This window comes from Culex quinquefasciatus, chromosome 2 (genome assembly GCF_015732765.1).
Source record: "Culex quinquefasciatus strain JHB chromosome 2, VPISU_Cqui_1.0_pri_paternal, whole genome shotgun sequence".
Taxonomy (NCBI): Eukaryota; Metazoa; Arthropoda; class Insecta; order Diptera; family Culicidae; genus Culex; species Culex quinquefasciatus.
Window position 1 is genome coordinate 208738115 of NC_051862.1, and position 14591 is coordinate 208752705.

At 38.0% G+C, this 14591-nt stretch overlaps 2 protein-coding genes across 8 annotated transcripts in view; both read left to right on the forward strand.

Moving 5' to 3' along the window:
- The window catches only part of LOC6041782 (dual specificity protein phosphatase 3), a 66077-nt gene extending 53826 nt beyond the window's left edge, over positions 1-12251 (forward strand). For 4 of the 7 annotated variants that reach the window (XM_038252272.1, XM_038252270.1, XM_038252269.1 and 1 more), the window contains 4 exons: positions 9643-9824; positions 10111-10239; positions 10570-10679; positions 10743-10945. In XM_038252272.1, the coding sequence (XP_038108200.1) occupies positions 9673-9824; positions 10111-10239; positions 10570-10679; positions 10743-10945 (594 nt within the window). In that variant the 5' untranslated portion in view covers positions 9643-9672. Of the gene's footprint in view, positions 1-9642; positions 9825-10110; positions 10240-10569; positions 10680-10742 lie in introns of all 7 variants that reach the window. The other 3 variants (XM_038252274.1, XM_038252271.1, XM_038252268.1) reach the window with 2 other exon arrangements.
- On the forward strand, positions 1916-3571 carry LOC6041783 (leucine-rich repeat-containing G-protein coupled receptor 4). Its single transcript, XM_001850948.2, has 2 exons — positions 1916-2070; positions 2129-3571. Exons 1-2 carry the CDS (start codon positions 2057-2059, stop codon positions 3372-3374), a joined length of 1260 nt encoding a protein of 419 aa, XP_001851000.2. The 5' UTR covers positions 1916-2056; the 3' UTR covers positions 3375-3571.
- Positions 12252-14591: the final 2340 nt, after the last annotated feature.

Here is a 14591-nt window from a genome sequence, read left to right on the forward strand (position 1 = left end):
TATTTAGATAAGATTCAAAAAAAAAAAACCGTATGAAAGTAAACTAGCCTTTTTAGTTGTTTTGTTTCATTTGCTATTTAATAAAACATGATTTGATCATTTTGTTTTTATTTTTAAAATTAGTTAAAAGATGGCATATTTGCCTCTTAATTATAAAACAATATAAAAAAAAATGATTTTAGGATCAGTTTCATAAATTTAATCAATTTTTAGTGGCAAAAAGGCAACATATAACAAACAGACAACGTACACCCAAAGTTAAAGAACGAGGATAATCCTCACGAAAAGAAACGTGAGGAAAGTGCTTTTGCGAGAGTATAGTCCTCTCACGTATTCATTCTTTCATTGGAACAGTTCATCCTATTGAGTGGCTTATATGGACACATGACCGCCACTTAGTCACCGAACCATGGTGGCCCATACGGCAAAGGCACGGTTCAATATGCCGAAGGTCTTGGGTTCGAGTCTCGGTACCGATACTTTTTTTTTGATAGATGAACTTTTTTTGAAGATGAACCCATGAGTAAAGTACTCTCGGTAATTTCGGGATTTATCCCCTCAGTCCGCACACAGTACCATTTTACTACCGAATCGTGCTCTTTTTTCTCTCGTATGCCAATGCCCAGTTCTGGGTTTATTAAACATGTTCTGAACCCTTTGGTCATAAATTTTAAGGTTTGTTTTTTAAACGAAGTTCAAAAATATTTAAGTTAAGTGAAGTTTAAGTGCGTTCCTAATTTGAATTTTGTATGCAATTTTTTTACCAAAATTTTGTTAAAATTCTGCTAGATTGATTAGAAAAAGAAAACATAAAGAGTTACATTCACACCGCAGTTTCTTTTTTTCATGATTGCTATTGGAGTTAGGAAGTAACAAACAAAATTTGTCATGACAACAGATTTCTAAGTGAGTAAGAAATTTCAAATGTTTAACATTTCATTTAACCATGCTTAATATTATAAAAAAATATCAGAAGACAGCAGTCCAAAATTTATTGAAGAATGCAAAAAAAATGGAAGATATTTTGAAAATAAATCATATAGTTCTGGAGTTTTTTTTGAAAAGGTCCAATAAACCAAATTTCCAGTTTTTGCTTTTTGGGTGTTTTTGAAACCGCCTTGAGTCAGGGGTATTGAAAACACCCAAAAGCAAAACTCAAAATTTGTTAATTGGACCTTTTCAAAAAAAAACTCCAGAGTTCATGAGTTGCGCAACTTTTAATTTTTTTCTTTATTTTCCCAATTAAAAACATTTATTTCGCATTTTTTTTTTCTGGAAGTAATCTGCAAACAAAGCAGTCCACTGGAAGTTGAGCAATTCTTTTTTATGTCTATTGTCAAAAATAGTTTTAAAAGCTGAAAGCAAGTTTCATGGTTTTGATGAACGAAAATTTAATGCCAGACTGAATCAGGCTTTCGAGATAAATCTATGAATGCCAGATTTTTCAAGCGTCAGCCAGAATAAAGATTATTTATTATCTGTGCAAGATTTCATCAGATAATGACAAATTTTTCATCTTATGCCAATTTTGAACAAGATTTTGATGAAAATGAACGTGTCTTAAAAAAGAAGTATATATTTGTTTTAATGAAATTTTGAAGCTGAAAAATCCATTTGACCATCTAAATTCTACAAACATTTGAATTAGTTCATATTTCCTCTAAGATTTTCGTCTGCCAGATTTCGACTTGGCAACCCTGGATGGAATACATGATTTCCTTTTAAATTTGAAGTCATTTTTTAAAAATCTTTTCATAATCTATGTTCTTCAAATGTATTTTAACGATTTATGCAAACAATGCTCACTCCCAAATCACTATGCAAATCCCACTCTCCGTACAACCGCACCGAGTACAAATCACCAGCCGACTATGCAATTCGTTTTATCCCCCCTGACGTGGATTGAATTGCATCATGGAAGTGTCGTTCTTTATTAGCAAATCTGTTACGGTGCAGTTATGCTAGGGCCACCAGGGGAGCAGAGCGCATCAATTCGGGGCCCAGCTGTGGTGCAGTATCAGTTAAACCGACGACCGTTTCGCGAGCAGGTCACACCATGAAGTTGGCATTGTAAGTTCAAGGTTGCTGAATGGGAGGAAGCTTGGATTGATTTGAAGATTTTCTTTAGTGTTTTACTTTGGTGGACAACCGTGGCCGGTGCCTTCAAGTGGAACTGCTTGTCTGGACCTAATTATTCGCTGGATCATTGGAGCGATGACAATGGAGGGCCGATTTGCGTGGTGGAGAATATAACTTTGGTGGATTTACAATCTAGCAAGGATTTGGACGGATCAACGCCGAGTTCTGTCTTGTTGGACAACATCCTAGCAGCTCCGGGAGATCTTTGGAAAACGGAATACTTCTACTCAGTGAATCATCTATTCATAACAAATACGAATATATCGCAGATTTTAGTTCCTCCAACGTTGAAAAAGCTAACACTGTTCAGCACCAATTACGACCAATTTGTACTCGAACCCAACGTAGAATATCAGCTGGAGAAGATCAGCTTGTACGATATGCAGCTGGAGGAGTTCCCAAAAGATATGCATCTGCTGCGGAAATTAAATCTAATCACCGGACATCGTGTTGCGTTGAAAACCCTAGACATGTCCTCACTTAGTGGTATTACCAACCTCAAGATCATCAAAGTTCCCGAAGGAAACATCTCGTCAGTAAGACTGTCAGGATCGGTTAACCTCCCCAGCTTGACCAACCTGGAGCTTCCCAACAACAAACTTGGTGAAGTCCCCGACGGCATGCAAAAACTATCCGCCTTACAAGTGATTGACCTTTCGCTGAACCGAATCACATTCCTGGAAATGAGTTGCTTCAACGGATTAGAACACCTCCAAAAGCTAGACCTCAGCTACAACCCCCTCACTCGAATCAGCTCTTTGGCAACGGTGAAACTTCCCAACCTCGAAACCCTCTCCTTCATGGCATGTCACCTGGACCAGCTGGACGTGCTTCACTGGGAGCTGTCCACGATGAAGGTGCTCAACGTCGGTGGTAACAACCTGCACCAGATCGAGAACCTGCAGGGTCGTTTCCGCGAGGGACTGGAGCTGCACGTCGGCATCAACAACTGGGACTGTCACTGGCTGGAGGAGAACAAGATCGGACTGCTGTACAAGGGTGGTGAACAGCAAGATCGGTTCGGGAGGTGTGACTCTCGCATTGAGGGGATTTGCTGCCGCAAAAGTGAGATGAAGGTTGAGCTGGGAGAGCTGCTGGAAACGGAAGTTAGGCAGCTTAAGAACGAAAACTTTGCGCTGAACGCCAATCTGTTGAAGCTGCAGAAGCAAGTTGATGAAGTTGGTGAAACGATGAAGAAGGTCTTGACCGAGATTGAGGGCTTGAAAAAGTCATAAGACATTTGAATCATTATAGAATTTATCGATTGTCAAGCAAAATCAACAAATATAAAATTATTAATAAATGTAGTAATTATGTTCCACTAGACCAACCCTCATTTGTTGAATAAATAATATTGAAAATTTTCAACCATGTTTACTAACAAATACACTCCCCGCTAGCCTTGTTAGTCTAATGCATTCATGAAACCAAACAACCCCACCCCGCCTTGTTGTCTGAACACTAGGGTGGTCCAAATCCGGACTTTTTTGGGGCTACCCCCTGAAATCAAAGATTGGCCCATCACTAGGCTAAATTCCAAATTTGAGCTCATTCTGACCACGGGAACCCCTCCCTCCAATCGCTTAAAGTTTGTATGGGAAAAATCGTCAAAATGTATGGAGAAAAGCAACTGTTTTACTTTTTTACCTGTGGAAGGCGCCATAATTATCCGATTCTTACCATTTCTCAAATGTAGAACCTTCATTAAATTTTGAACAACTTTCCCGAAGACACAATATTTTTAGGATTTTTTCCCGCGAAGTTATTAGCGCCCAAAACTGGCCATTTTTGCGCGGCCAGCTGTAAGGGGCTACCTAACAACGATGTTTATTTCCAATTCGTACACGCACGTGCTCTCTCTCAGGTTCAAACTCTCTCACGAGCTTGCCTGCCTGCCTGTTTACCTACAAGCGCGCGCTGTTTCTCTGCTTGGACTTTTGTCGTCGTCGTCGTTTTCGTTTGCTATCCGCTGCGCTGCGTTTCTGGCATGTTTATTATAATTTTCAACTGAAAAAGCAGGATTGTTTTGAGATATAGTTAGCATATAATTTCTTAAATTATGTCAAAAATAAAAAAACTGCGCTGAAAAAAATAGTTTAAAGAAAAGACAGCTTAGGCTCAATTAAAAAATACAGCAAATGTCATGAGAACAGGGTTTGTTTGTTTTTCCAAGCACTACACTCAGTTTTTCGTATATACTAAAGAAACATGATAATGATTCAATTATTTGAAAAAAATCTTCAGGTAATACAAATGTTGTTCCTTTAGGTAGTTTGCTTTAACAAAAATATACTATAGTACAAATCAGAACAAATCAAGGCAATTTTACAATTATTGCTGCAAATTTTCATTCATACTCTCCAAAATTATTTTTTTATTCTTTCTGGAAATTTCTTTCTGTGTTCCTAGACCACCTGCAACAAATATTGCAACTGTTTATCATTTTTTGTCAGTTTACCTGTAAATTTTTCGTTTCAGGAAACATCTCTTTCTGCACAATCGTTAACAACCTTCAGATCTTGCAGTTGCGGCCTTCCTTTAAGATACTCTTTTGGATTCAGTTTTTAAAAAAATCTAAAGAAAATTCCTTCCTTTTTTATCTAAAAAAAACTTCATGGTATTTCTTGTAAAAAAGCAAAGCAATCCACTTTAACGACCCCCGGGTCTTTTGTGGGCTCTGTTGCAAGTTTCTGCTCATTTCTAGGCGTCCGAAGGATTTGTGTGGTGAGTCACCCAAATCCTCTTTTACGCAAATGGACCGACGTTTTACTTCCTATCCGATAGAAGGCATGGTATTTCTTGTAACAAAAGCAGATAAATTAAAATCCAAAACGTTTGCAATTAGGTTTGGATCAGAACAGATGACGATTCATGGATGAACTAATTCATCAAATTTGTATTCTCTCTCACACGCTCTTATAATATGATATCTATTGTTGTGTTTTTTTTCGTTTTGTTGTTCACATATTACATTTGATTTTATGTCTCAATACGAACCGACTATTTTAGTTGAAAATTATAATAAACATGCCAGAAACGCAGCGCAGCGGATAGCAAACGAAAACGACGACGACGACAAAAGTCCAAGCAGAGAAACAGCGCGCGCTTGTTGGTAAACAGGCAGGCAGGCAAGCTCGTGAGAGAGTTTGAACCTGAGAGAGAGCACGTGCGTGTACGAATTGGAAATAAACATCGTTGTTAGGTAGCCCCTTACAGCTGGCCGCGCAAAAATGGCCAGTTTTGGGCGCTAATAACTTCGCGGGAAAAAATCCTAAAAATATTGTGTCTTCGGGAAAGTTGTTCAAAATTTAATGAAGGTTCTACATTTGAGAAATGGTAAGAATCGGATAATTATGGCGCCTTCCACAGGTAAAAAGTAAAACAGTTGCTTTTCTCCATACATTTTGACGATTTTTCCCATACAAACTTTAAGCGATTGGAGGGAGGGGTTCCCGTGGTCAGAATGAGCTCAAATTTGGAATTTAGCCTAGTGATGGGCCAATCTTTGATTTCAGGGGGTAGCCCCAAAAAAGTCCGGATTTGGACCACCCTACTGAACACTAACTGTAATTGGGAGGGCTCGCGTTCATGTATAATTAACAATGCGAGGAACCCGTTCAACGAGTGGAATAATTTGGGGCTTGCGGTGCCCACGAACCGTGGACGGTAAATGAGGTCCTACCCGAAATCTGGGTGCTTGTCACGCAGGTGATGGTGCACAAAACTAGTTTGCTTTAGTTTTATCGCTTAATTTTACTTCCCAGAATTTTGTTTATTAAAAATGAAACTCATCATCATAATTTACCGGAAAATCCTGGGAAAAAATCACACAATTTTTTTATACTTTGAAAACATGAGAATAGTCTTGTTTTTTTTTGAGATTTTACGAAAACTGATTACCTTAATTCTAGTTCTGATAAACTCGAGTTTTGATAGAGAAACTCCACTTATATTTTCTCAAAAAGTTAGTATGATATTACAAAATCTGTTTAGAACCTTTCACGAATCACTTAGGCAAATAAAAATTTATCCTTCGACTAAACTTTGCCCTTAAACTCAAGAAGAATGAAAAAGTTATTGATCAAGATAACTACAGCAAAGAAATTTGAACCGCAGTAGGATAAAACTCTCTATCAGTATCCTTCGAAGCTTTTGAAAAAGGTTTAAAGAGAGTTTTATTTTGCCACGGCCCGATTTTTTTATGATCTCTTGATCTCTTGAAAAGCTTTTGTAAAACTCCTGTTTTTTGCTACTTGGACATTCAATAAGAACTCAGCCGATAATAGAAATTGCGTGGGCTCCAATGCAGCCTTGTTAGACCATATTAGATTTGGGAAATATTTTTGTACAATGCTTGTAAAAGGAATTGGAATAAATTTTAGTAAAAGTCAAAATAAACAGAAATATGCACAAAAATGCTGCTCTACTAATTAAAAACACTCCATATTATCCAATATCATACAGACACGACCGCTTAGTAGGATGGATATAGGTGTATTCTCCATAAATTCAGTCACAATAATATCTCTGCAACTAATTCCGATTACTAATGTTAAAAAATGAAACATTCGTGAAATTTTCCGATCTTTTCAAAAACAAATATTTTCAGGAAAGGACAATCATGGACACTATTTAAAAAAATAATTAAAAAAAAAACTGAATTTAAAGGGCAAAATTCAACTTTGAATGGCTATAAAATGAAAACGGTGCACTCAATCAAAAAAAATTAAAGTACTTATCGATAGCAAATTTCATTATACATAAAAAAGAGGTCAAACAAATTTAACTACGGCATTTCAATTATTTACAAAAACCACTATTTGAAAAAAAAATTGGTCCATACTTCTGAATAGATTAAAAGATGCGGGGCTTTGTCCTCTTAACATATAAAAAATTAAAAAATTCAATAAGACGGCAAAAATATAAATATTGATAAAACAAGCCATAGTTTCAATTTTTGCATGGAAAAAGTGTTTTAAAATACATGTTGCATTGGTTCACTTGTTCTGCATCATTATTTTTCAATAAATGTAAGATTTCAAGAAAACAAAAATTAAAAAAAAAAAACATTTCCCGATAAAGAACATCGAAATCTTTCAAAAATTCTAACGATTTTTAAATCAACAACGCTTAAAATGATTTTGAACGCAGGGGAATACATTTTAAATTGATTTCAGCTGATTGCACATTTGTTGCCATTGAAATTTTGAAGTTTTTTGAAAAAATATTTTTTCTGCTCCCTGATTTTTCGGACCAATTTTGAAGGGGGGGAGACAAAACCTTTAAATAAAATTTGTACCAGCCTTAACCATTATATTATATTGTTGTAACATTGCGGGGTTATTTTCTAGGGTGAATCAATGTTCTACAAAGTGGTGAAAAAATTGTATTCATAAACATTAGGAGTTTGCATGTATTGTTCACGAGATATCAGAAACATACGAAAAATATGTTCTGTTTTTTTTGCCAATTTTTCAACGTTTTAAGGGGTTACATACATGTAGAAAATCACAAAATTTCATATTACAGAAAATTTATTGAAACCATTAAAAAGATGATTTTCAATCACTTCTGAAACATTCATGAAGATATTCCATGATTAAACTGAGTTAGAGATGATTTTAGGCTCAACATTTTGCCGTGCGCAAAGCGGACTGTCAAACTTTCTGAGTGTTTTTCTCGAAACACCGAGTTGATTTACGGGTGCCACGATATCTCGAGATTGGATGAACCAAATTGGCTGAAATTTGGGGTAAAGACTCCCAAGACATATCTCGTGTGCATGACGAAGCCCGATTTTGAAATTTTACTTTTTAAAAAAATACAAAAATCAAAAACTGACGAATTTTTATATGAAATACAGAAAAAAATATTTTTATCCTTTTTTAAAATAAGTTTATTGAAAATCGGCCTTCGTCATGCACACAGGGCTGGTTTAACGAGTCTTCACCGAAATTTTGAGCCGATTTGGTCAAGGCAGTGTTGAGATATCGTGGCACCCGTTTTTTGAAACTTCCAACTTCAAATAGCTATGTCTCGGCAATGATACAACCAAATGTCTTCAAATTTGTTTTGATAATAGATAAAAATGTATATTTTAATACCCTGAAAACAGATTTAAAATAAAATTAAGTGTGTATTCACACAAACCTCTGACGTTTTTGTCGATTTACATGTATGTAACCCCTTAACTCTATATATTCATTCGTGTGCTCTTGATTGAATTTTATTTCAAGAATGTTCATTAAATTTCCGAAAAAATACTATTAAAGTACACGATTGACTTGTGTTTTTGCTCATGTCTCTTAATTTTTGACAGTTGAGTAACGGGAAACGAAAGCGATTTTAAAACTATTTCTCACTAAAAATTGTGTGATTGAACTACGCATCATTTGGTAGTCAACAAATATTGGTTATCGCGTTATTTAAAGTTATCACAGTTTTAGTGAAAAAAGTTCAAACATTTTTCTGCCTAAACGTGGTGTACAGCAACCAAGGAAATTGTTGTCGTCTTAATCCAAAATTGTGACCGACCCAATCCTGCAACAATCCGATTGTAAAAATAGACAAGTTGTGATGTAAATAATTTTGTATGCAGTATTCTAGGGGATGAAAACGAAATGAAATCAATGGTTCTTGTATTCTTCAAAATGCTAAAAAAATGTGTAACGAAAATCTCGCTGCAAAAGCCCTGGTTGATGTGCACCGTTAAATAAAGGAGGTATCGGACTATGACAAACAAACAAACGTACTTTTTGACAGTTTGTCAGTTTGACTGCATTTGTTTGCAGAAAATTCAGCCTGCATTCATTATGCTTTGTTTGCTAGTTTGCCGCAAACAAGTATGCAAGTTTGGTCAACTGTCAACCACTAAAAAGTGTTTTTTCACACTTTAGACCAGTTATGAAAGAAAGCACAATACTTTCTTAACGTTAAAATTTAAGAGCATATTCTCTGTTTAAACCATATCGTGTTCGTTATTAAATATCATAAAAAATGCCATACAAACTCCTTTACTAAAATCAATAACTTTGTGCCAATCGAGGGCTCATCGAATCGCTCACAAATTTTGAAAACTTGTTTTAAACCCAAGTAAGAATTCAAAAAAATGATACTGATTTTGATTCTACCCTAATGGGCCATTCCACCCAAAAATTATCAGCACTCGAACTCTTCCAGATTAGTGAATTTAGTGAAGCTTTTGATGCGAGGAACCAGACCAGAGCCCCGATTTTCATCAAATGTTTTGGTACCTTCAAACACAAAATTTTAACTTTTTGTGGAAATTGTAAAAAAAGTTCTGGTTTTAAACTCATTTTAAAGACCAACATCAATTTTCGAGATAAAGCGCATAGATTTTTTTAAATTTTAAATAATCACAAATTTAGTGAAACTTTATTATATTCAGTCATTGTTACCAAATAGAGTTTTTTTTTGTCACAGCCACATGATAAACTTTAGTCAACTCATTTAGCATTTTCTTGTTTCATTTCTTCCTTCCAGTATCTGACCACCTACCGGAATAACGACAAAATGTCCGACCAGACGACGGGTCGGCAGCTGCAGCGGATCCTGCACTATTCGGTGACGCCGTGCCGGCCGCTGCTCGGCCTGCGCCGCTCCGAATGTGCCCTGTACGACGTCGACTGTGACGAGGTGTACCCGCGGCTGTACATTGGCGATGCGTAAGTATTTTTGTTTAAATACAAAGTAGGGTTTAAATAGAAAAATCAATCAACTTTGATTGTTCCATTGTGGGGGGGCGTGTCTCACGCCAGGTTGTCACACCGCGGTGATCGATACAAACTTGCGTGATGATAATTTCCACCCTCCAAACACGAGTTCACTGATTGCTTGACCTGACACCCGTTGATTTCCCCTCGCGACAGGTCAAACGGCATAATTTGTTCGATTTTATCGGGGGGGCTGTTCGTGTTCCAACAATTAAACTAATTTCTCCTCCCCCCGCAGAGCCTCGGCGAGAAACAAGCAGTATTTGCGGCTGATTGGCGTCACACACGTGCTCAACACGGCCGAGGGCACGCGGTTTGGCCAGGTGGACACCGGCCACAGCTTCTACCGGGACATGTCCGGGGTTAGGTAGGTCAATCAATGTCCCGGCCCGTCACGTTGAAGAGTTGGTAGTTTGAGCTTTTGTTTCCGTTTTGTTTGGAGAAGCTTCCAGCTTTGACACCACACCAAAATTTTGACCCCCAAAATTAGGCAACCATGGAGCACTCGATGCACGTAGAAATTACACGCACTTGCACTTGTTCAATTTTTAAGATTCTTTTCGAGAATTGACTTGGCCAGTGACCTGACGTGGGATTACGCGAAAAACCTCAATAAATTTGTTTGGGCAAAACTTGTGATCCCACGTCAGGACGCGTGCAGGACGAGTTCGGGCCGCCACCGGTTGAGAAATTTCAGTTGCACTTTCAGGTACATGGGCTTCCCGATGGTGGACCAGCCGACGACGGACATCAGCCGGTACTTTTACATCGCGTCCAAGTTCATCGAGAACGGCATCAACAGCGGGGGTGAGTTCAAGTCACAAAGCCACAATCGTGACATTTTCTAATGAAGCAATGATCATTCCCCAGGCAAAGTCCTCGTGCACTGCATGATGGGCATGTCGCGGTCGGCGACGTGCGTCCTGGCCTACCTGATGATCGCCCGCAAGATGTCCGCGGCGGAGGCGATCCGGACGGTCCGGATGCACCGCGACATCCGGCCCAACGAGGGCTTCCTGCAGCAGCTGGCCGACCTGGACAACGAGCTGCGGCGCGACCGGATGTACTATTGACTCGAGTGTGGCCAACGCTTCCGGAGGAAATAGCGCTCGGTGACCAACTGAATTCGTTGTCCCATTTTTTTCCTAACCTTCCTTCCCTAACCTGTGAAAAGGGGTTTTCGCTTTTTTTCTGACATGGTCACGTAATATTTTAAAAACATCTAATCAAAAACTCACGTAAAAATACGCGGTGATTCGTTGCTGAGATGAAAGGTCGTAGGCTCGAGGCTCTAGGTTAAGGGAAAGAGATTGTTAGTAGAGAATGTTATTATAGAAGAGATAAAGTGTAACGATCTCAGCTGAAGGAAAACAAAGGAATCAGATTCACTACCCCTCTATATATTTATACATATTGTTAACGTGATTTATTTTACTTTATCGGAATACAACACAACGTCCTTTTGAAGGAAAGGGGACAAAAAACTCATCACATGGCAATGAATAGAAATTTATCGCAAGAAACGAAACATAATGGGCACACATCACATGAACAAAAAGGCAGACAGTCACACTGAAAGGGTGGCAATTTTTCATCGGAGCTGAAACCCATTCAATTGACAGACTTTCAGACTGTTCGGCGAATAATAAGCCCCGATGAAAGGTTACCTCCCCCCAAGCCGCAGATGGTAGTATTTTATCGATTTCAGACAGTCACACATGTCTGAGTTGTTACGTCGAATGCTATAATTTATAGTACGCACCAACCCCCCCATAACCTTGCACCAGATTCACCATTTTGTGCACAACATTACGACAGTTACGATTGTAGAGAGAATGAACACATATTTTGGTACAACTATCAAATCTTCCTTCGTGAAGATCCGAACAATTTCTAGGAAATCCAACCCGATCAAAAAAACATCATAGTTACAATAAAACGGTAGAAAGCACAGAGTTTAGTCAACAGCAGAAGGTATTCACAAAAGTATATATTTTTAAACAAACAAGTAAACAAAAAGTGCTGAAGTCTGCGGACGAACCAAAGTTTCAAGTTTTGCTGTTATCTCGGTTTGAAACCACACCAGTGTAGCAATGTTTAGTGAAGAGAGGACAAATTCGAGCGTCGTAGCACACCAACATATATATTACATTATATATAAATTATACTATACTATTTGAAGCAAAAGTGAGAGATTTAACAACAAACGACACATACAAACACACATAAACACACACAATAAACACTAGAAAGCGGTAAGGCAAAAAAAATAAGAAACATTTATGGGACATAAATCATAATAAATTTTACTAGATCGATCGCAAAGAAAATGAAAAAAAAAAACTATAACTCAAACGATTAACAATAGCCTGAACAAAACATTGAAAAAAAAGAAGCAAAAAATAAACACTCACACATACATACACCGAACAAAAAAAAAGCAAAAAACCACAAGCTATCTCACGAGAACGTTGAAAGAAAGCCCTGTTTCATTGTTGCTGCAAACATCCGCGAAAAGCGAAGCACTAAGCCCATCGATGCGTGTCGATTGGCTCCGGAAAGGCAGACAAAGGGAGGTATTGAGTGGAACCGTTGAATGGAGTGAAAACCATTAAAACAAAAATTTCGATAAAAAAATAGTACAAAAAGCGATTACAAGACAAACTGAGACAAAGTGAGACAAGATTGAAGCAAGAACAAAAAAAACTTGTTAAAAGGATTCTTTGAAGACAAGACTGAGACAAGACTGAGACAAGACTGAGACAAGACTGAGACAAGACTGAGACAAGACTGAGACAAGACTGAGACAAGACTGAGACAAGACTGAGACAAGACTGAGACAAGACTGAGACAAGACTGAGACAAGACTGAGACAAGACTGAGTCAAGACTGAGACAAGAATGAGACAAAACTGAGACAAGAATGAGACAAGACTGAGACAAGACTGAGACAAGACTGAGACAAGACTGAGACTAGACTGAGACAAGACTGACACAAGAATGAGACAAGACTGAGACAAGACTGAAACAAGACTGAGACAAGACTGAGACAAGACTGAGACAAGACTGAGACAAGACTGAGACAAGACTGAGACAAGACTGAGACAAGACTGACACAAGATTGAGACAAGATTGAGACAAAACTGAGACAAGACTGGGGCAAGAATGCGACAAGACTGATTCAAGAATGAGACAAAAATGTGGTAATAATGAGACTGAGACTGAGACTAAGACTCGAAAATGCTCAAATTCTTCCTGGCTTACGGTACCGTTGGCTCCTACGCAGTTTATCGGGCAATGAAAGCCGCCAAACAATTCATCCTTCAGTCATGACGAGACGCCGATAATGATGGTGGTGATGACGATGATGACGACGGTGATTGTGATATGTTGCCAGAATATTCGGCTTTCAACACGCGGGCAATATGCTGGGTAAGTTTTCCTCGCAAGGAGGAAATGTGTCTGATTTGGAAATTATTTTTCATGGAAATAAGTTAAAAAAAAATTTGAAAGAAAAAGAAGTGTCTTGGTTTGGTAAATATCCTAACCAAAATAAGAATATTGAAAAAAAAAAAAAACAAACAAATCATCGACACTTCCCCAACAACTCTGAATTTTACTACGTCGCAGCTTTTTGGTGTAATAAACGTGGTTGTAAAAACGTTTTTCATCGATCGTAGTGTGTGTGGTTTGGCTTGGTTGGCAGGCAATCGGCTAGGTTTTTCCACTGACTGGAAAAAGTTATGACACCGGTTCATCGGAGGTTGATTGAGTTTTGTGGAACGCAGTTAAATACAATTTAGTGTATTGATAACCGGGTCTCGTGGCGCAGGGGTAGCGGCTTCGGCTGCCGATCCCGATGATGCTATGAGACGCGGGTTCGATTCCCGCCTTATCCACTGAGCTTCTATCGGATGGTGAAGTAAAACGTCGGTCCCGGTTTCTCCTGTCTCGTCAGAAGCGCTGGAGCAGAAATCCCACGTTAGAGGAAGGCCATGCCCCGGGGGGCGTAGTGCCAATAGTTTCGTTTTTTTTTTCGTTTCGTATTGATAACCGAGAAATTAGAGAATTGACCTTCGATGCCAAAATGATTCAAAATTCATCCAATCATTTTCTTAAATAAAATTCCTCGATATTTTCTAAATAACAGTTATATGTGAGAAAAATTAAAATTATCAAAATTACCAAAATTACCAAAATTAACAAAATAACCAAAATAATGAGGGCCTCGTGAAGCGGTGGTTAGCAGCTTTGGCTGCCGATCCCTATGTTGCTATGGAGCGCGGGTTCGATTCCCGCCTTATCCTCCTGGCCTTCTATCGGATGGGGAAGTAAAACGTCGGTACATTTGCGTAAAAGAGGTTTTGGGTGACTCACCACACATAACCTTCGGATGCCTAGAAAAGAGCAGAAATTTGCAACAGATACCACAAAAGACCCGGGGGTCGTTAAAGTGGATTGCTTTGCTTTTGCTTTTTCCAAAATAAGCAAAATTACCAAAATTACCAAAATAACCAAAATTACAAAAATTACCAAAATTACCAAAATTACCAAAATTACCAAAATTACCAAAATTACCAAAATTACCAAAATTACCAAAATTACCAAAATTTCCCAAATTTCCCAAATTACCAAAATTACCAAATTTACCAAAATTACCAAAATTACCAAAATTACCAAAATTACCAAAATTACCAAAATTACCAAAATTACCAAAATT